Below are 20,933 nucleotides of genomic sequence, written 5' to 3'. Positions count from 1 at the left end.
TTTTTTACGTTGGAAAACAGAACGTCTCATGGATATGGATATAATGCTTGCTATGCGAACTCTATTGCTGATGCTTATAGAGGCTGCGCTGCTGCTGTATGTTGTAAGTAACGTTAAACAGCGCCATGCTTAGTAGTTAGTACAGGTGAGGTTACAGCGTTGCTGGCGCTGCTTCACTTTTAGTTTCGTTTGTTATGCCGACCAACCGGATACGGAAATACCTCACGTATATATCTGTAGTCACTCTGTCTGTAGTCCACAAAATAATATCCCTTAAGCGATAACTCCCTCTAGTGGGAAAACATAGATATTGCATCTCAATATTATTAATTCTAGCCTAGGTATATATAAGGCTGACTATAATTATAAAAATAAACTGATAGTCTGATACTATAGCCTACAAATTCTGATGATAATTAATACAGCTTTCTGTTTTTTTTGTTTTCTTTCTATTGTAGGGCAAAGCAAACACGTGTGGATGAGTAACAGAGTTTGTCCTCAAATGGCTGGAGTCTTCACAGAGAGCATCCTCAGTGCTCCTCACCATGCTTGTTAAAGACATGAGACCATTATCGATGGTTGAAGATGAGGGCTTTAAGCAGATGGTCACCACATTCCATTCAGGTTACACCTTACCTTACCTTCCAGAACTCATTTTACAAAGCTCATGGAGAGAAAGTATGAAGATACTTTTGCTAAGGTTAAAATTGCTCTTAAAGCAAACAAGAACAAGATTGCCCTGACAACTGATGCCTGGACCAGTGTTGCGACAGAGGCATATCTTGGCATCACCTGTCACTTTATAAGTGATGACTGGAAGCTCAATAGCTTCTGCCTCACAACCATGCCACTCGAAGAACGGCACACTGGGACCAACATTGCTACATGGATTGAGCAGGCTGTGGAAAGGTTTGAGATCCCTCCAAGCAAGCTTGTGGCGGTTGTTCATGACAATGGCGCCAATGTCCTGCTGGCTGCTGGCATCAGAAATTGTAAATGGTGTACTGTGTTCCCCTGCAGGAGATGATGATGATCAGACAGACACACACAATACATTATAATTACACACACACACGCACTCCTCTCACTCACAGTGATCAGAGTAAGACACACACACATTGGACACATACACACTCCTCTCACTCACACACAGCGATCAGAGTAAGACACGTACTAACACCACCACCAATACCACCACTACTAACACCACCACCACTACTAACACCACACCACCACCACTACTAACACCACTACCACCACTACTAACACCACCAATACCACCACTACTAACACCACCACCACTACTAACACCACCACTACTAACACCACCAATACCACCACTACTAACACCACCACCACTACTAACACCACACCACCACCACTACTAACACCACTACCACCACTACTAACACCACCAATACCACCACTACTAACACCACCACCACTACTAACACCACCACTACTAACACCACCAATACCACCACTACTAACACCACCACCACCACCACTACTAACACCACCACTACTAACACCACCAATACCACCACTACTAACACCACCACTACTAACACCACCAATACCACCACTACTAACACCACCACCACCACCACTACTAACACCACCACTACTAACACCACCAATACCACCACTACTAACACCACCACCACTACTAACACCACCACTACTAACACCACCAATACCACCACTACTAACACCACCACCACCACTACTAACACCACCACTACTAACACCACCAATACCACCACTACTAACACCACCAATACCACCACTACTAACACCACCACTACTAACACCACCAATACCACCACTACTAACACCACCACTACTAACACCACCACCACTACTAACACCACCACCACTACTAACACCACCACTACTAACACCACCACCACTACTAACACCACCACCACTACTAACACCACCACTACTAACACCACCACTACTAACACCACCACCACTACTAACACCACCACCACTACTAACACCACCACCACCACTACTAACACCACCACCACCACTACTAACACCACCAATACCACCACCACTACTAACATACACCACCAATACCACCACTGTCTGTCACACACATACACACACACACACTGACTCCTCTCACACACAGCAAACAAAAGACCTAGAAGTCTGTCTGATCTGACTCATGTCATCCCCCTCTCCCCCTACAGCTGTTCCACGACGTCAGTACGTCACCCTTCTCTCCTGGTCCTGGACCAAGTTACAGCCCCATCAGCCGTGGTGCTGGGGGCAGATGCTGCTGCTAGTTATTTATTTTTTTAATATTATTATTTTAGTAGTTATTTAAAGTACAGAGCATGTCGATATGCTCGCACTCACTGCAATTTAAAGAAATTGGTGTACTGTGTTCCCCTGCAGGAGATGATGATCATCAGACAGACAGACACACAATACATTACACAGTTACACACGCTCTCCTCTCACTCTCACACAGCGATCAGAGTAAGACACACACACATACACAATTACACACACACACGGACTCCTCTCACACCCAGCAAACAAAAGACCTAGAAGTCTGTCTGATCTGACTCATCCCGTCTCCCCCTACAGCTGTTCCACGACGTCAGTACTCAGTAGTGTACGTCACCCTCCCCTCCTGGTCCTGGACCAAGTTACAGCCCCATCAGCCGTGGTGCTGGGGGCAGATGCTGCTGCTAGTTATTTCTTTTTTCTTATTATTATTTTAGTTATTTAAACTTAAAGTACAGTGCACTACACTTCCAATTTTGTATTATTTAATTTATTTATCTTAAGTTGTTATGAGTGATTGCACTTGACTCAATGCACTGACTGACTGTATTGTTCTTGACTTCAACATTTCAAATACATTTCATTTAAAGTTGCAACTCCAAATTCAAATGTTTCATGAGTCATTATTTTAATTTGCTATGGGATCATCATGTTATGATGTTGTTGTTTGCTCCTGACAAGAGTCTCAAAGTCTGGGGTGATGGTAGACAAGCAACTCTGAGGTCATGCTCAATGTCCAATCTGTTCCTCTGCTCTGTCTTCAGCTGGACCAGAGCTGAGAAGCCACTTTCACAAAGATAGGTAGTTAAAAAAAATATATATATATCCTTTTTTTTTTTTTTTTTTTTTTTTTTTTTACATTGGTTTTCGATTAGTCGACTAATCGAAAAAATAATCGGCAGATTAGTCGACTACCAAAATAGTCATTAGTTGCAGCCCTAGATGATATCACCCAGCGGTAACTAAGGATGGGTACCGTTCACATTTGAACCGATACCGGTACCTGTGAGTCTTCTGTCTACTCTTAGACTACGGAGCTAACGTTATCTCTGACGATTAGCGAACGTTAACGTTAAATAAGTTACAAATATGTGAAACTATATGGAAGGAGTAAGCCGACCGCTAAAAAGAAAACCCACCGCGGCAGCGCAAGCACATAATAAAATAAAGTTTCGAGAGGAGTTGAAGTTTGGAGATAATAGCAGAGAGCAAGAGCAGAGGTGGAAAACTGAGCTACACTTTCTAACAACCTGCCCACTGTACCAAGATATCAGAGACACAACAACCTGCCCACTGTATCAAGATATCAGAGACAAGTATACTCCCCATGAATTGCAAACACCCAAAGAGAGTTTGAAAACATGTATTGTGCCGTTTTGCGGTAAAAACTAAACGTGACGTCATCAGACTTTTTTCTTTCTTTCTCATAACCGAAAGTAGGCACCGTTGGATCTCACGTGAATCGATACTCGGTAGTACCGACGTGTTTCGGTAGGTACCTTTAAAAGTACAGAATTCGGTACCCATCCCTAGTGGTAACATATAAAGGGAGAAGAGTAAAGGACCTAAGCAACTCCCTTGTGCAACTCCATAGTTGTTGTCATATATCTCAGACATGTGGCCTCCTAGTTTAACATAGAATTTCCTCCCTCTGATGTATGTTTTAAACCAGCTTAGCACATAGTCTGAGAAACCAACAAGGTTTTCAAGACGTCCGATTAGAATATCGTGATCGATTGTATCGAATGCTGCACTGAGATTTAGCAGGATAAGGATGGAGACCTTATTCTCTTCAGAGTTTAGTCTGTAAATGTAAATGTAAATCGAGTCACTGATTATTTTGGTGAGGGCAGTTTCAGTGCTATGATATTTTCTGAATCCCGATTGAAATTCTTCTAAGATGTTGTTTTCTTCAAGAAAGTAATTAATTTGAACTGAAACTATATTTTCAAGTACTTTACTAATGAATGGTAGGTTAGATATTGGTAGATAGTTTGCCAGTACATTACTATCCAAGTTAGGTTTTTTAGTAATGGCTTTACAACTGCTGTTTTAAAGGCATCTGGGAAAATACAATTTTTTTTTTTTTTTTTTATATATATTGATCTTTTTCCCCCTCCATTTTCCTCCGATTTTCTCCCATCCCAATGTTAGTCGTATGCCAATTCCCAGTCCCTTCCTGGTCGCTGCGCACTTAACAGTCAGATCATCTGGGAGAGTGGAGGCTACCACATGCTTCCTCCGACACACGTCCAGCCAATCACAGCTTCTTTTCACCTGGCAGGGCGGATTCTCATCGAGAGGGCGTAGCGTGTGGGAGGACCACACTATCCCCCTCAAGTCCTATCCGCGCTTAGCAGGCGCCCCGACCGAACTGTAGGAGTCGCTGTTTACAACGACCCGGACCCACCCCGCCAGCTTCTCCCACCCTCTAATACAGCCAATTGTATTAGTGCAGACGGCCAGCCAAGCTGGTGACAACCCCGGAGCTGTGAGCTGGATTCGAACAGGCGAATCCAGCTCACAGCTCCGGGGTTGGTGACGAACGCAATCTCCGCTCGGCCACCTAACCGCCTCGGAAAATACCAGTTCTAAGGGAAGTGTTGATGCTATCTAGCACAGGGCTTGAAACACTATTAAACACCTGTTTGAAGAAAGCTGTAGGTGTAGAATAACGTAAGGTTATGTATATAACCTAGTTATATGAGTACTGGCTAAGCGTCCCGCTCTTAAGCCTATCGAGATATACCTCATCTCATGTACCTATTGTACTCCATCAACAAAAAAAACAAGTACACCCACACCTGCCGGGTCCCGCCCCTATGGTGGCGTAGCCTATAAGACATTAGGCATGGTCACCAAACACTCTTCCTCGCCAAAAATCCCGTTTCCAGTAAAAGATCCCTCAAAAGGGAACTCGGGGCCGCTTAAGAGCGGGACGCTTAGCCAGTACTCATATAACTAGGTTATATACATAACCTTACGTTATATTATCGTACTTGGCCATCGCGTCCCGCTCTTAAGCCTATCGAGATATGGGTTAGAGCGGACGCGAGGCCCGACAGATGCACCCCCTGAGGACCCGTAAGCCCACATCAAGGGGTTTGGGGAGCCCTGTCACCCCATCCTTCCTAATGAAGGGGGGGCGCAGTCAACTCCACCTGAGTGCGAGCAAGAGGGAACTAGAACCCCTTGAACACACAGCACAGGCGGAACCACGTGTGACCTAACACACTGTGGCCCATACCCACACACTCCTGCTACCCTACCAAAGGACGGGAAGCAGGAAAGGGCCACCGACCCCAGAACCGCCTGGGAGACAGAACCCCCGGTCATGTCCATGAGGTAAAACCTTACAAAGGGGCCCGGGGAGGATCATGAAGCTGCAGCACAGATGTCCTCCACCGAGGCCCCACCCAGCAGAGCGGCAGAGGCAGCCACCCCACGAGTGGAGTGCGCTCTGACGCCCCCAGGGGGATCCAGCCCGGCCAACGTGTAGCAGAGGGCAATGCCGTCGCACAACCAATGGGACAGGCGTTGTTCGATAGTGCCTTACCGGCATGAGAACCACCGTGACAGACAAAAAGCTGAGCGGTGACCCCGAGGTCCTGAGTACGGCTGAGGTAATTCCCAAAGCACGGGCCGGACATGACAGGTGAAGGCCCGCATCTAACTCACTAGTGTGAGGAGGCGGATGAAACACCTGAACCACAATATCCCTGGAGCGGAAGAACTCCGGATATTTACAGGCACGAAGGCAGGATTAGGCCGCAGAGTGGCACCGCAATCGGAACGAAAGACAGGCACTCTGGTCGTACCGAGAGAGCACAAAGCACACCCACGCGTTCAGCGGAGGTGACGGCCAGCAAGAACGCGGTCTTGAACGACAGCTGTTCCAACGGCGCTTGCTCAAGAGGCTCAAACGGGGCCAAGGACAACCGACCGAGGACCAATTGAAGATCCCAACTCAAGGAGCCAAAGAGCGTTGCACCGGCTTAACGCGTCGAGCGCCAAGCAGGAAACGCTTCACAAGAGGGTGGCTGAACAAGACATCCCCCTCAAATCCCTCATGATAGGAGGATATAGCTGCTGCATATACCCTCACCGTCGAAGCCGACAGTCTATCAAGGAGAGACTGGAGGTAACTAAGGACAGCATCCAGGGGGCAGGAGACTGGGTCCCGGCCCCCCGCCTTACACCACACTTGGAACATACGCCATCTGCCCGCGTAAAGCGCGACAGTGGAGGGAGCATGCGCATTCCGGATGGTATCACCATCAGGATCAAGAACCTGCCCCCCTCAACGTACCCGTCCCAACAACTGACCTAACAGATGTATGGGGAAGAATCCCAGGCGGCACGGCATCGGTCCCAGACCTGCCTGGCTATGTCCGGACGTAATCCCCACCCGTCAGGATGAGGACCGCCCCGCGACAGTACACCTGTACCCACATTCACCCTGCCGGGGATGTGGGAAGCCCTCAGGCTGCGCAGATGGAGGACGCCCATAGCCAGCCGCCCGCCGCCTGGTGCAGACGGGGGGAGCGTACTCCTTCCTGCCTGTCGATATACGACACTGACGTCGTATTGTCCGTCCTGATCAACACCGTTTGAGGACCAGAAGGACCACTTTCAATACCAACACATTGAACGTAGCGCAGACCGGGCAGCATGGTTTTCCAGCTGCCCCCTACAGCGTTGGCCCGACGCGTCACCAGCGAGGGAGGCGTCGGTGAAAAACGTGACGTGAGACAGCGCCGTAACCGTCCTAGGACGGAACCTCCAGAGCGTGTCGACAACACGCTCTGAGAGGGATGCCCATAGCACTCCAACCGTTGACTGGGAAGAGGAGTACTCTACTTCCAGTCTACAGCAAACCCCAGGCTGGTAGGGACCTGCCTGGTACGAGACCCGACGATCCACCTTGACCGCGAAGGACCAGAACGTCGTCAGGGCAGAATACACTTCGTAACCCCTGACGACGCAGAGGCCCCAGTGCGGCCTCCACGCACTTGGTGAAGATGCGGGGAGCCAGAGCAGCCTCTGGTACTCATACGCTAACCCTGCAAAGGAAGCGTAGGTAAGCCCTAGGATGGAAGATCGGAGATGCGAAAACGCATCCTACAGGTCTATGGAGGAGAACCAGACCCCCACCTGACAGTGTTCAACAGGTAGGAGACGATCCAAAAAATGCTGAACCTTCCCATGGGACAGGTCCAGCATGGGTCTGACACCCCCCCCCCCCTCCCGATTTCTCAGGCACCAGAGAACACCGGGAGGAGAACGCCACAACGATGGCTTGCTTTGTCCACAGAGATTGGATCTCGTTGACCAGAGCTGTCACTGCTGGTGACCATGACAATAGGGTCTGTACCAAACACAAGTCCCCACCTCAGCGTTCTCTCCATCCACCTCGACATATGGTACTGCCGTATCATATGTGATGACACTCCCAACGCACCCGCCGCCATGTGGCGCAGGTCCGCCAGGAACTGTAGATAGTTGGCCCGGTCCCACCCGCTGTGCGTAGCCAACCCTGGACCCTTGCGAGCAGAGCGTTCCGTGGAGTCGGGTCGGAACCTGACACTACCCACGAGGCAATTGCACCCAAGGTGGGACCCCGACAGAAAGGGCCGGTTTGATATGGGAGAAGCTGACATCAATCTAGGTGACAAAAGCCCCCCCACTGAACACCCCTCCAGAACATGCTGAGGAGTTGTTCTGCAGCCGGACATGCAAGGCGTGAGGACCCCATGGGTTCCTACACACCGTAGCCCTGCAGTGATATTACTACCACCTAAATCACGCGCACCTCTTCATTTCAGACCACTGCCGATCTCGCGGGAGTGGGAGGTACCAACATGATACCTGGCCTGGCGAAGGCGAGGCCGGGGAAGCCCGCACTGTGTGCCTCAAAAGGTTTCGAGCCCCCCTGCTGACAACACTTATAGTTGACAGACGTAACACCAGGCTCAACCAACACAGCTTATGGTGTGGGAGCCGCTTGACAGCACAACATTCTCACGGACAGACCCAGGCTCAGCCATCAACTGGGTGTCAGCCCCTGTCCCCATGAGAAGCGAAAAGTGGGGCCGCCCGCGCTTCAACGAAGGCACGCGGCCCGCAGCCAAAGGAAACAATCAGAGCCCCCTTTTCCCGCTGGTGTTGGGGAAGGGAGTGATCGGAAAGCGGGCTGCTCGCGGCAGGACAGCGACGGCTTGTTGTTCAAGCCGAGCCCATCCAACATGGCCGATCCCTCGGCCGCCAAGGCTGTCGGCCTTGTGGACACCTGTCGATTCAACGCCCAGGATACCTCTGGCGGGGGAAACATGGCCGCCTGTCGAGGGCATTGCCGCTGACGAGGTCGTGCTCTCTCTTCTTCTGGATGCGCGGTGTGAGGCGGTGTGGGGCCTAGGACAATACCGCCCGCGCTCCAGCAGAAGACCAAAATCCCCTGCGGAGAGGGGAACCCTGAGCGGTTATAGCTTGCGGCTGGGTCAAAGCTAATAACGTCAACAACCTTGCGTGATGTGTCGACGTCGGCAGGCCCTCAAGGCCCCGCCACCAGACACCATTTTTTTGATAGAAAAAACAGCAATTCGAACACAGTTCTAATCGCTGCCAATTCCATACCGTGGCGGTACAGGCTTTAGCAGCCCACCAGCCACTCGCCAGGCCGACCCACCCATGGCGTCGGCCGGGCGGGGCACTGTTTCAATATGTCAAAAGCAAAGGACTGATGTTAACACGGAGCACCATTGGTGGTTGCAAACAGCAACCTCCCCTGTGGTGTGCACCATGAAGGGGTTAAATGAATAAAAGAACTAACACCACAAAATACTGTAGAATGAGCAAGCCCATATACACAACATTAAGGGGAGGCGGACCAGAGAGAACCAGTCCCGCATTCATTCAAAATATTCACAACAGCACACCAGCCCCAGCTTAGCCCATTTACCAAAAAAGTTAAACAAAGCCCACCCCCGCACTACTCCCCCAATAGACACTGATTGACCGTCAGCATGAATGGTTGAGAGAAGAGAAAGCTGTAGCATAGACAGACCTTCTCATAGCAGGGAGACAGAACAAAACGGTAGCCCACTACACTACTATAGCATAGCGTTGAACGCTACTATGGACAGAAACAGTCAGCTGAGCCACAACACGGGCCGCCGTTAAGTCCCATCCTGCAGTAGTATAGCTCTACTGCTACCCGCCGAGCCTCAAGCATCGGCTCCCAGGTGGGAACACCGTTCAACAAACCCCGCCGGGACACAGGAGTAACGCTACCTGGCTAGGCTACCTAGCCACGGCCTACCCTGTTGTCAACCCATTTACCCGTAAAAAGGTAAATAGGGGGGGCTCCAGTAGCTCACCGCATATCTCGGCGCTATTTCTGCGTCGGGGAAAACCGTGCTGCGTCACGGATCTGGACTCCGAGTTCGATTCCCGGACCCGCCGTCATTTGCCGAATGTCTTCCCCTGCTCTATATCCCGTTTCACCCTGTATCTGTCGGTCATGCTTGACCAGAAAAGCGATAAACGCTAAAAAAAAAAAGGTAAAAAAAAAAAAAGGTAAATAGGACTCAGCAAAACCCCCACATCAGCTACCGACTGACCTTCATTGATGAACCGGGCAAGAGGAGGGAAAAGCGACAACATCCCACGGCGGAGACATTAGAACAGCGTAGCAGTAGTGTTAGCATGTAGCATTAGCATGTAGCGTTAGCATTAGTTGTTTAACAGCACGCTTCCAGGACCGTTTGGAACCCGTTCACTGCAGTGAAACGTCCACCAAACCATCCCGCCCCTGGCGCCGACACACACCATAATTGTGTAACAAAACAAACCAGCATTACTAACACTAATACCCATGCCTGATGACACAGGGCCTACCTGTGTACAAGCCGGCTCGATGGCCAACCTTGCACGCTGCTCCTGGATCTGCTGTCACCAGACGAGGAAACATCAGAATAGGCCCGACGTGTCGCTGAAACATGCCCCGAAGATTCCAGGGGTAAGCAAACCTCCGGTAACTTTCAACATTACGCAATTTCTCATAATCTTTTCATAACAACTAGTTTACATAAGGTGCACTGCGACCGTTATGATGGAAACGAAAATAGAGGAAGAGTGTTTGGTGACCATGCCTACTGTCTTATAGGCTACGCCTCCATAGGGGCGGGACCCGGCAGGTGTGGGTGTACTTGTTTTTTTCGTTGATGGAGTACAATAGGTACATGAGATGAGGTATATCTCGATAGGCTTAAGAGCGGGACGCGATGGCCAAGTACGATAATATAACTACTTTCCAAAATAATAGATTGTCCAAACGTCGGGTTACAATACGATGTCCTTTATCTTTAGCTTTTCGGCGCACGTTACATTACAGTTCTTGTCATCAGTTCATTCACAAAAAAAACGCTCGCTCCAGTCGGCAACTTAATCACTATAAATGGACACCTTTAACCCCTAATTTCTCACTTTATATTTATATGCTGTGTCTGTCCACTATGTTTGTTACTTTATTTCCCCCCGCTATGTAAAGCGACCTTGGGTCTCTTGAAAGGCGCTATATAAAATGAAGCTATTATTATTATTATTATTATTATTGGTCAGATTCTTTCCTGTCTTCAGTAATTTAATCTCCGACTGAAACTGTTGTTGTATTGTCTTGATCCAGTACCTTTCTGCCTCAAAGAGCTGGTCAGCAGTCAGCTCTCCTTGTGTCTTTGTCTTCCTTTGAGCATTGGTTATGAATCTATTGATGCAGGCAGTCACTCTTAACCTCTTAAGCCTGACGATACCGGTACCGGTCGCAAAATGACATCACGTCATAAATCAATCGCTCCAGACTGTTTGACAAAAGTATCGTTTTATTTTTAAAACGTATTCAAGTATAAACATCATAACCATGTCACAACAGCTGTTATAATGTATATTATCATCAATATGTTAGTTTACCAATAGGTTAAAGTGTTATTAGATAGATTTTTGTTTTCGTTTTGGTGTTATTTGGTTCACGAAAGTCGACCATTTTGGAAGATTTGGACGTCGGGAATTGTAGTCTATTTGCTGCCATTTTGAAGAGGACATCGAGAGCTTTTGATGAGCGTTGAAATTTATCCGAACGACACTTCCCAAAGGCCTCTATGGGGTTTCAAGCAAATTACTTCTGTTTGAATTTTGTTTATATCTCTTATTACTCGGGATAATAAACCACAAAACATAACGTTATTGGTATATAATATATTGAAGCATAGTTAGTTTCTCTTCCCTATTTTTAGCATGTAGCAACAATTAGATTTGAAATTAGTTTCAAAATGGTGCCACCCTGATAAAAATAAAAAAGCTACTGTACATACAGTATATTTCATTATCTGTTCTTATGCACGCCTGGTGATACTAAATCCAAATTGAACTCGGGCATTTGAAAGATAATATATGTATATATATAAATGTACGAATTGGCTATAATAAGGTAATTTATAAGCCTGCTATTCTATATTCTATAATAATATTTCAAATTGCATTGGTCCGGATGGCAGAATTCAGTACTGTATCTACGAAACCTTCTGTTTAATCATCTTCCCGTTATTAATTTCCTTAGATTTTTTTTGTACACATGATCTCAAGAAGGTACTGAACGAGATCAGTCGCAGTTTTTAATGTCTGGTCATTAACATATTAACATATTAACAGATTGCAGAATGGGTACAATACAGTACGGCTCAATACACATAATTGTTAAGGGGTTGCAGACCAGAGAAAGACTTTCGTCTTGTTTACATCATGGTTCCCCATTTTCAATTCATAATGACCTTGTTTTCTAACGAAGTACAACCCCCCCCTAATAAAATATGCTGGGTGTACTTTGGTACAGTAGAAAATTATTCCTAAATTAAATTCCACTGGCCAATCAGAGCCTGGGAAATATATTATTATTATTATTATTATTATTATTATTATTATTATTATTATTATTATTATTATTATTATTATTATTATTATTATTATTATTATTATCTTTTGAACTCAGCGTAAAGCTGCTGCTGCCTGTAGGGGAACGTGTGTGGACTTGGAAAGTGATGCAGAGCTTTCTCTATTTCTGCTGGGAAGGTCAATTCACTCTTGCTAATTTCTCGGAAACGTCTTGGAAGTAGAGGGCATTATACAGTATCTGTTTTCTCCTAGTTTCATGTAATTGGGACTCTATTCTTCCCTGCTGGGTATATCATTGGTTAATATCAAACACCCCTTTTCTTCATGCAGAGCACTCATTGGTTAATATCAAACACTCATTTTCTTCACGCATAGCACTCATTGGTTAATATCAAACACCCCTTTTCTTCATGTAGAGCACTCATTCGTTAATATTAGGGATGCTCGATATTGGCTTTTTTACCGATATACCGATATTGTCCAACTCTTAATTTCCGATACCGATATCAACCGATACCGATATATGCAGGGTCCCCCCCCCCCCCCCCCCCCCCCCCAAAAATCGAATAATTTCAGGTAATTAACATTACATATCTCTTGTTGTGGAATTAACACAACATTATGCATACTTTTGACAATAAATAAAATCTGAATTTGTTCTTACTTGCTTGCCTGGGTAAATAAAGGTTATAGAAATGTAAAAAAAAAAAAAAAAAAAACATTTTAATGCCGATATCGGCCAATAATATCGGTAGGCCGATAATATCGGACATCCCTAGTTAATATCAAACACCCCTTTTCTTCATGCAGAGCACTCATTGGTTAATATCAGACACCACTTTTCTTCACGCAGAGCAATAATAATAATAATAATAATAATAATAATAGATTCAATTTGTACCGCACTTTATATTGTGAGAATCTCAAAGTGCTACGGGAGATAAAGATAAAAAGTTAAATGAATAAAAACAATTAAAATGAATAAAACAACCAATGAATGGAAGAACATAAAAGTAAAATAAAATAATAATAAAATGAATAGAAGTAAAAATAAAAGTAAAAGAAAAATTCAGGCAAAAGCCTTGTTAAAAAGAATTTTTTTAGGCCCCTTTTAAAAGCCTCGACGGAATGTGGTGCTCTCAGGTGGATGGGGAGAGCATTCCACAGTCTGGGTGCGGCAGAGCAGAAGGCGCGATCACCCATGGAGTGCAGCTTAGTCCTGGGGGCTTTGAGGAGGTAGGCTGTGCCGGAGCGGAGGGAACGTGAGGAGGACTGGGGGGTGAGGAGTTCCTTGAGGTAGGCAGGGGCACCACCGTGTACACACTGGTGAGTGAGGAGGGAGACCTTGTACTCAATCCTGTGTTCCACGGGAGCCAGTGAAGGGATCTGAGGGTGGGGGTGATGTGATCATATTTGCGCACCCTCATCAGGATCCTAGCAGCGACATTCTGGATGGTTTGCAGTTTTTTAATGCTTTTACTAGCACTCATTGGTTAATTATTAACCGTTAATACCAGACACCCCTTTTTTTCATGCAGAGCACTCATTGGTTAATATCAGACACCCTTTTCTTCATGCAGAGCACTCATTGCTTAATATTAGGGATGTCCCGATCCGATCACGTGATTTTCAGAAGATCGGAATTAACATTTTTAAAACTAGACTAGTTCATAGTCTAGAATTATTCTGCACTAACTAAGCCAATTTAATATTTTATTTGATTATTTATGACTGAATGTAACAACTTGTGAAGCTAGTCAAGCTACCTCTGTTACTGCACTACCTTTGTTATTGCACTATTCTGCACATAATTTGTTTTAGTTTACATGGTTATTTTGTGGTGCACCACTTTGTTTAGAATTTTTATCCAATGCTGCAATAAGTGAAAAAGAAATAAGCTATATATCCATTTAGCATATAATGGATATACTGTTAAAAAAAGCCATATCCATATTGGATATAATGGATATACTGTTAAAAAAGCCATATCCATGTTGGATATAATGGATATACTGTTAAAAAAGCCTTATACACGTTGGATATAATGGATAGTTGGATACTGTTAAATAAAAAAACAACCTTAACTCATTCTGCGCCAACCACGTAATAATACGTGTTTGCTCGCCAGCGGTTGAACGGCAATCATGTAATATTAAGTTTTTAGATTGTTTTTTCTTTTTTTCAATTTTAATATTCTATATATCATTGGAACTCATTCTGAGACAATACTGGAAATCGCGATCAGACAATTAGAATATTCATTTTGGAATACCTCCTAGCAAAGGTAAGGACTATATGACATCAAACCTACTTTGATCCTACAATGATTTCACATCGATCGCAACGATCAATGTACAGATGAAGCCTTTAGTTTTCATGGACGCTTTGCCGCGACGCGCGCACGTGATATCACGTCGTTGGAATTAATTAGGAACCCAGGCTGCTGTTCTGTTTTATGCCGCCAGGAGGCGCAAAGTCATTAGACGGACGCTACAACGTCCTACAGTACTGTGCTGTACTGTATGTAACGATCTGTATATGTTTTGTTGTCTAAAATAAATACCATACCATATCTACAGGCGTATATGTGAATAGGCGTTCTAAACCTTTAAATTACAATGACGGCTAATTGCTTAGGAATGCTGAACAATGATCCGCGTTTATGCAGGAATGGAATTTAACTATGGTTACCTGGAACAAAACAACAAGCCGACGTAGGTCCATTAATGTCATCAGAAGAAAGCGGTAAAGCGGTTGTGTAAACACGCAATGTATACAGTACACTTTGACTGCTGAATTGACACGTTTAACTTATTCATTCTTTAATTCAGCAACACGAATTCATACAGTCTGTAGACATACAGTACTGTAGGACGTTGTAGCATCCTATGAATGAAGTCACCAGCTGTAATCAAACTGAATGCGGGAGCTCCTCCAATGAATGAACAAAAAGCCGGCGCGTCGGGCCGTTGTCACCAGCTGTATGAGAGCGCCCCCGCTGGTCATTGTTACCGTTGATACGGTGCCCAAACGGTCCCCAAACAGTGGTTCCAGGACTTTTACCGGCTTTATCTGTATGTAGTATTCAAAACGTATGCCGTTTGACGCCTTCATGATGAAACATAATACCTATTATATACCTTTGATTTGGAAATAGTATCGTGTCCAGGCGAGCAACGCGAAAGACTTTCGCAAAATGCACATAGCGCTCCATAACTCAGCTTCCAGGAATTAGCCCGGATCACTCTGAAACTATACAATATTCACCACGGGATAACATGCGAACGTATACATGAAAAAATTAACTATTTTTTACATATTTGACTACAAATAGTGTCTGTCAAATGAGCCGGACTATTTTCTCCATAGCTATAATATAGAATATACAATAGACTTGCAAAGATCGTGAAATGTCGTGAAAATAGGCAATGGAAAGCTAGAGCTAGAGAACAGAGATGGGCACTGGCTATGGCGTTGAATGAGTTAACCCATTCAGTGCCAACCACGAGATTAGTCGGGTTAACTCGCCATGCGTTGAGTGCCAAAACCCGAGAAAACTCGGGTTTTAATCGTTATTTCTTTTATTAGCAATATCCATTCATTTTTCATCCATCCAGCCTGACGTTATCATAGTGAATGGGTCTGAGCTCGAAAAGGGCAAATACCGCCACCTATCGTCTCCCGGATGGTATTGCACATCATTGGATTGGATTGGGTGGCTATATACATCAGAAAAAAACTCCGCTCCCGGGGTTTCCCTTCTCGGGCAAGCAGTATCTGTTACCACATTCACTGGGGAGGCTCGGAGCAGCTTTCGATTATGTGTTTTGGTGCTATAATGTTGGATCAATAAACGCGATCAATATTTGGAATGGCGATCAGGAATTGGATTAATCTTTTTGCAGAACATCTAATGTGAGGTAAGGACTCTGTTACCAGTCTTGGGTTAATCAGATGTTTTTTTCTCCGCCATCGCAGCGTGTGTGTGTGCGTAACGTTAGCCGTATCCACGGCATGGATAATCGATTTTTCAGCCCGCTTCTCTAGTGTGCATAAATACACATATACTATCGATAATCGAGCGTTTATTTGAAAACGATTCATAAATCAGCCGAAAAATGACAACGTGTTTTGTGTATTCCAGTAAAGGGCTATTATCGCGGAATTTCTCTGGAATTCTCCAAAATCTCCAAAACTATACTTGTATTCAAAACGGTATAAAACGGAAATGTACCAATGAAAAAACAATCCGTTTCGTACATTTGACTGCAAGCAAGTCATTGATAAGCGAGGGGGTGTTTTCTCTCTCTCTGTCTCTCTCCTCTCTCTCTGTCTCTCTCTCTCCTCTCTGTCTCTGTCTCTCTCTCTCTCTCTCTCTCTCTCTCTCCTCTCTGTCTCTGTCTCTCTCTGTCTCTCTCCTCTCTCTCTGTCTCTCTCTCTCCTCTCTGTCTCTCTCTCTCCTCTCTGTCTCTCTCTCTCCTCTCTGTCTCTCTCTCTCTCTCTCTCTCTCTCTCTCTCTCTCTCTCTCTCTCTCTCTCTCTCTCTCTCTCTCTCTCTCTGTCTCTCTCCTCTCTCTCCTCTCTGTCTCTCTCCTCTCTGTCTCTGTCTCTGTCTCTCCTCTCTGTCTCTGTCTCTCTCTCTCTGTCTCTCTCCTCTCTCTCTCTCTCTCTCTCTCTCTGTCTCTCTCTCTCTCTCTCTCTCTCTCTCTCTCTCTCTCTCTCTCTCTCTCTGTCTCTCTATATCTCTCCTCTCTCTCTCTCTCTCTCTCTCTTCTCTCTCTCTCTCTCTCTCTCTCTCTCTCTCTCTCTCTCTCTCTCTCTCCTCCTCTCTCTCTGTCTCTCTCTTCTCTCTCTCTCTCTGTCTCTCTCTGTCTCTCTCTCTCTCTCTGTCTCTCTCTCTCTCTCTCTCTCTCCTCTCTCTCAATTCAATTCAAATAGGCTTTATTGGCATGAAATATCAACATACTTATTGCCAAAGCAAGTCCAACATACAAACAATAACATATATATTATTAAGCAATAAAACATACCATAATATTAGCAATAAGTAAAACAATCAACAGAAACATATTAAATTACAAAATAAACATTCAATCGGGTAGTCATTTTACAGATGTAGCCACCCAGATACATGTATTTACAGGGCTTGTTCTCTTATTGTATGACAACCATCTACATATTTTGCAGCTAATACTGTACACTGACTTTTCTCCCCACATATATAACAGCTTTTGATTATCAGGGAGATGGATAAACTGTGGATCAATTTTATTTATTTTATAAAAGAAAACTTCTCTTAAATCCTTGTATTTTTCACAGTATAGTAGGAAGTGAGGTTCTGTCTCAACATCCCCCTGATGACAAAGTGAACACAGCCTGGCCTCTCTGGGCAGCCAGTTCTGCCTGTGACGGCCTGTTTCTATGGCTAGACTATGTCCACTCAGTCTGTACCGTGTCAATGTCTTTCTTAATTTTATATCATTCACAGTAGTCAGGTATTCTGCCACCGTGTACTCTCTGTTTAGGGTCAAATAGAATTCTAATTTACTTTGAGATTTGGTTGATTTGTTCCAATATTCTATATAGTTTTCTTTTTGTTTTGAGGTTATTTGGTTGGGCCAGATTTTTTGGTATCTGTCCTGAGGCATTTGTGGGCAGAGATTTCTGACTAGCTGGCAGAGGGGACTCTTATCTGGGTTCATCTCTTGGCTCTGAAGGGCTTTGTAGTGGTAGGAGTGGGGGGTCACTTGATTGGAGGTGTGTGTAAAATTTTATGGCTCGCTTTTGAATTTGAATGATTAGGGGGTATTGGCCGAGTTCTGCCCTGCATGCATTATTGGCAGTGTGTCTGTGGACCTTAAGTAGGTTTTTGCACAATTCTGCATGCAGTACTTCTAATGGGTGTTTTTCCCATTTTGGGAAATCTTGGTTAGTTAATGGACCCCACACTTCACTGCCATATAATATTATTGGATTTATTACGGAATTTAGAATTTTGAGCCAGGTCCTAATTGGGATGTCAATTGGAATTTTCCTTTTGATGGCATAAAAAGCCCTTCTTCCCTTCTCCTTCAATTCATTCACAGCCATATTGAAGTTTCCATTATGATTGATTTTCAATCCCAAATATGGGTAGCTTTTTGTGTTTTCTAATATGTGTGTGCCTAATTTAAATGTATTATGTGAACTCTGAGACTCGTGTCTCCTTTGAAAGATCATGACTTTAGTCTTCTTCATGTTTACGTTCAGAGACCATGTCTGACAGAACTGGTGGAGGATGTCTAGGTTCTGTTGTAGACCCTCTTTAGTGGCTGACAGCAGAACCAGATCATCTGCGTACATCAGTAATTTTACATTGGTATCGTGCAGAGTCAGACCGGGTGCAGTAGAAAGTTCTAATAACTTTGCTAATTCATTTATATATATATTGAACAATGTTGGGCTTAAATTGCACCCCTGGCGGACTCCGCGACCCTGGGTGAAGAAATTTGTTCTTTTATTTCCAATTCTAACAGCACATCTGTTTTTTGTGTACATGGATTTGATCAAGTCATATGTATTTCCTCCAACACCACTTTCTAGAATTTTGAAGAAAAGACCTTTGTGCCAAATTGAGTCAAAGGCTTTTTCAAAATCGACAAAGCAGGAATATATTTTGTTTTTGTTCTGTTTTACGTGAATGTCAATTAGGGTTTTAAGAGTGTATATATGGTCAGAGGTACGATAATTTGGTAAGAATCCGATTTGGCTTTTACTTAGAACGCTGTGTTCTGTAAGGAATTCTATGAGTCTGGTGTTGATGATACTACATAGAAGTTTGCCCAAATTACTCGTCACACAGATACCCCTATAGTTTTTTGGGTCATGTTTATCTCCACTCTTGAAAATTGGGGTTATGAGTCCTTCATTCCAGATATCAGGAAAATAGCCTAGATTTAGTGTCAAATTGAATAATTTTAAAATAGCCAATTGGAATTTTTCAGAGCTGTGTTTAATCATTTAATTGAATATGCCATCTGTACCACAGGCCTTTCTAGCTTTAAGGCACTGGAGTTTTGATTTCAGCTCTTGTTCTGTGATTGGGAAGTCTAAAGGGTTTTGATTATCCTTTATGATATTTTCCCATTTTTGTAATTTTTCACATATCTGGCTGGTTTCCGTTTTTGTATTTAGGGGTACAGTTGTAAAGAGTGATGTGAAGTGGTTTGTCCAAACATCCCCATCTTGGATAGCCATTTCTTCCGGCTTATCTTTATTCAATGAGTTCCAGTGGTCCCAGAAGGAGTTAGAGCTTAGAGAGTCCTCTATTTTGCACAATTGTTTATTTACGTGATTGTTCCTTTTAATTCTGATGGTCTTTTTGTAGTGTTTCAATGATTCACAGTATTGGAGGCGTAGGGTGTCATTTTGTGGGTTTATGTGTTTCTGGTTTGATATTTTTCTTAGCTGTGTTCTAAGAGCTTTACATTCTTTGTCAAACCATTGGTCCTTTTTAGTTTTTCTCTGTTTGTTACCTGATAGTTTTAATTTGGACTTTGTTGCAGTTCTTTCAAATATATAATTGATGTGTTCTACAGCTAGGTTTACTCCTTCAACACTGTTAGAGTATGGCATGGCTAGGAACGTATCTAACAGTGATTGTGTCTCATCACTGGCGATGGCTCTCTGGTAGTCCTGCATGCTGTTCTGGGACCATCTGTAGTATTTGGGGATGTTGTATAGTTTACTGGGCTGTGTAGGGGGATTTTTGAGAGACTCAGTTCTTTTCATGTATGCCGTGATCTGACTGTGGTCGGAGAGTGGGGTCAGGGGTTTGACTGTGAATGAACTGAAGGATACTGGATCCAGATCTGTTATCATGTAATCTACTGTGCTGCTGCCAAGGGGTGAGCAGTAAGTGTACCTTCCTTGTGAGTCCCCTCTCACACGCCCATTGACAAGGTAGAGACTCAGTCCTCTACACAGCTGTAATAAATCCTTTCCATTTTTGTTTATGGAAGTGTCATGGTTATTTCTAGGGGACTGGTTTACATGGTTGCATATGGTGTGGTCAGATATGAAATTGTCTCCATGTGTACTGGTGAAATCAGGGTGGGTTCCCGTTCGGGCGTTGAAGTCACCGCAAACAAGCACATGACCTTGACTTTGATAAAGACATATTTCTGATTCAAGGTTGGAGAAGATGTCGTCTGAGTAATATGGAGACCCAGTGGGTGGTACGTAAATTCCACAGATAAATAGGTCTCTCTGAGAGGGGATTACTTCTTTATTTAGTTTTAACCAAATATGATTGTTCCCGGTTTTTAGAATCTGTATTGACTGGTGGAGTTGTGATTTGTACCAAATTATCAATCCCCCTGAGTCTCTGCCCTGACTAATATGTTTCGTTTTATTTGATGGCAAAATGACTTCTCTATAGTGAGGAGGGCAGTGTGTGTCTACATCTTCTCTGCACCATGTCTCAGTTAGGATTAAGAGGTCATTGTTTGTTATAGCCTGTAAAAAATCTGAGTCTCTACTCTTAAGGCCGTATGTTGAAGAGCAAAGACCCTGTATGTTCCAGCAACTAATGGCGAATGATTGCATTTTGTACAAAAATTATATAAAGGTATAAAAGGTTATGAGGTATAAGGGTATTCAGTCAATGAAAAATATATATAAAGGTGTTCAAAGGTATAAAGGTTA

At 44.3% G+C, this 20,933-nt stretch overlaps 1 protein-coding gene across 1 annotated transcript in view; it reads left to right on the top strand.

Annotated features, from left to right (window-relative positions):
- LOC311248901 (rho GTPase-activating protein 39-like) overlaps positions 1–482 on the top strand; it is a gene marked incomplete at both ends in the record, with an annotated part of 144,919 nt that extends 144,437 nt beyond the window's left edge. Inside the window, one exon of the mRNA XM_084338130.1 lies at positions 459–482. Coding sequence (XP_084194256.1) covers positions 459–482 — 24 coding nt within the window. The remainder of the gene's footprint in view (positions 1–458) is intronic.
- Between the last annotated feature and the right edge of the window lie 20,451 nt (positions 483–20,933).

This window comes from Notolepis coatsorum, assembly GCF_963971535.1.
Source record: "Notolepis coatsorum genome assembly, chromosome: 2".
NCBI lineage: Eukaryota > Metazoa > Chordata > Actinopteri > Aulopiformes > Paralepididae > Notolepis > Notolepis coatsorum.
Note: the sequence above shows the minus strand (reverse complement) of the source record. Positions and strands in the feature narration are given on the sequence as shown.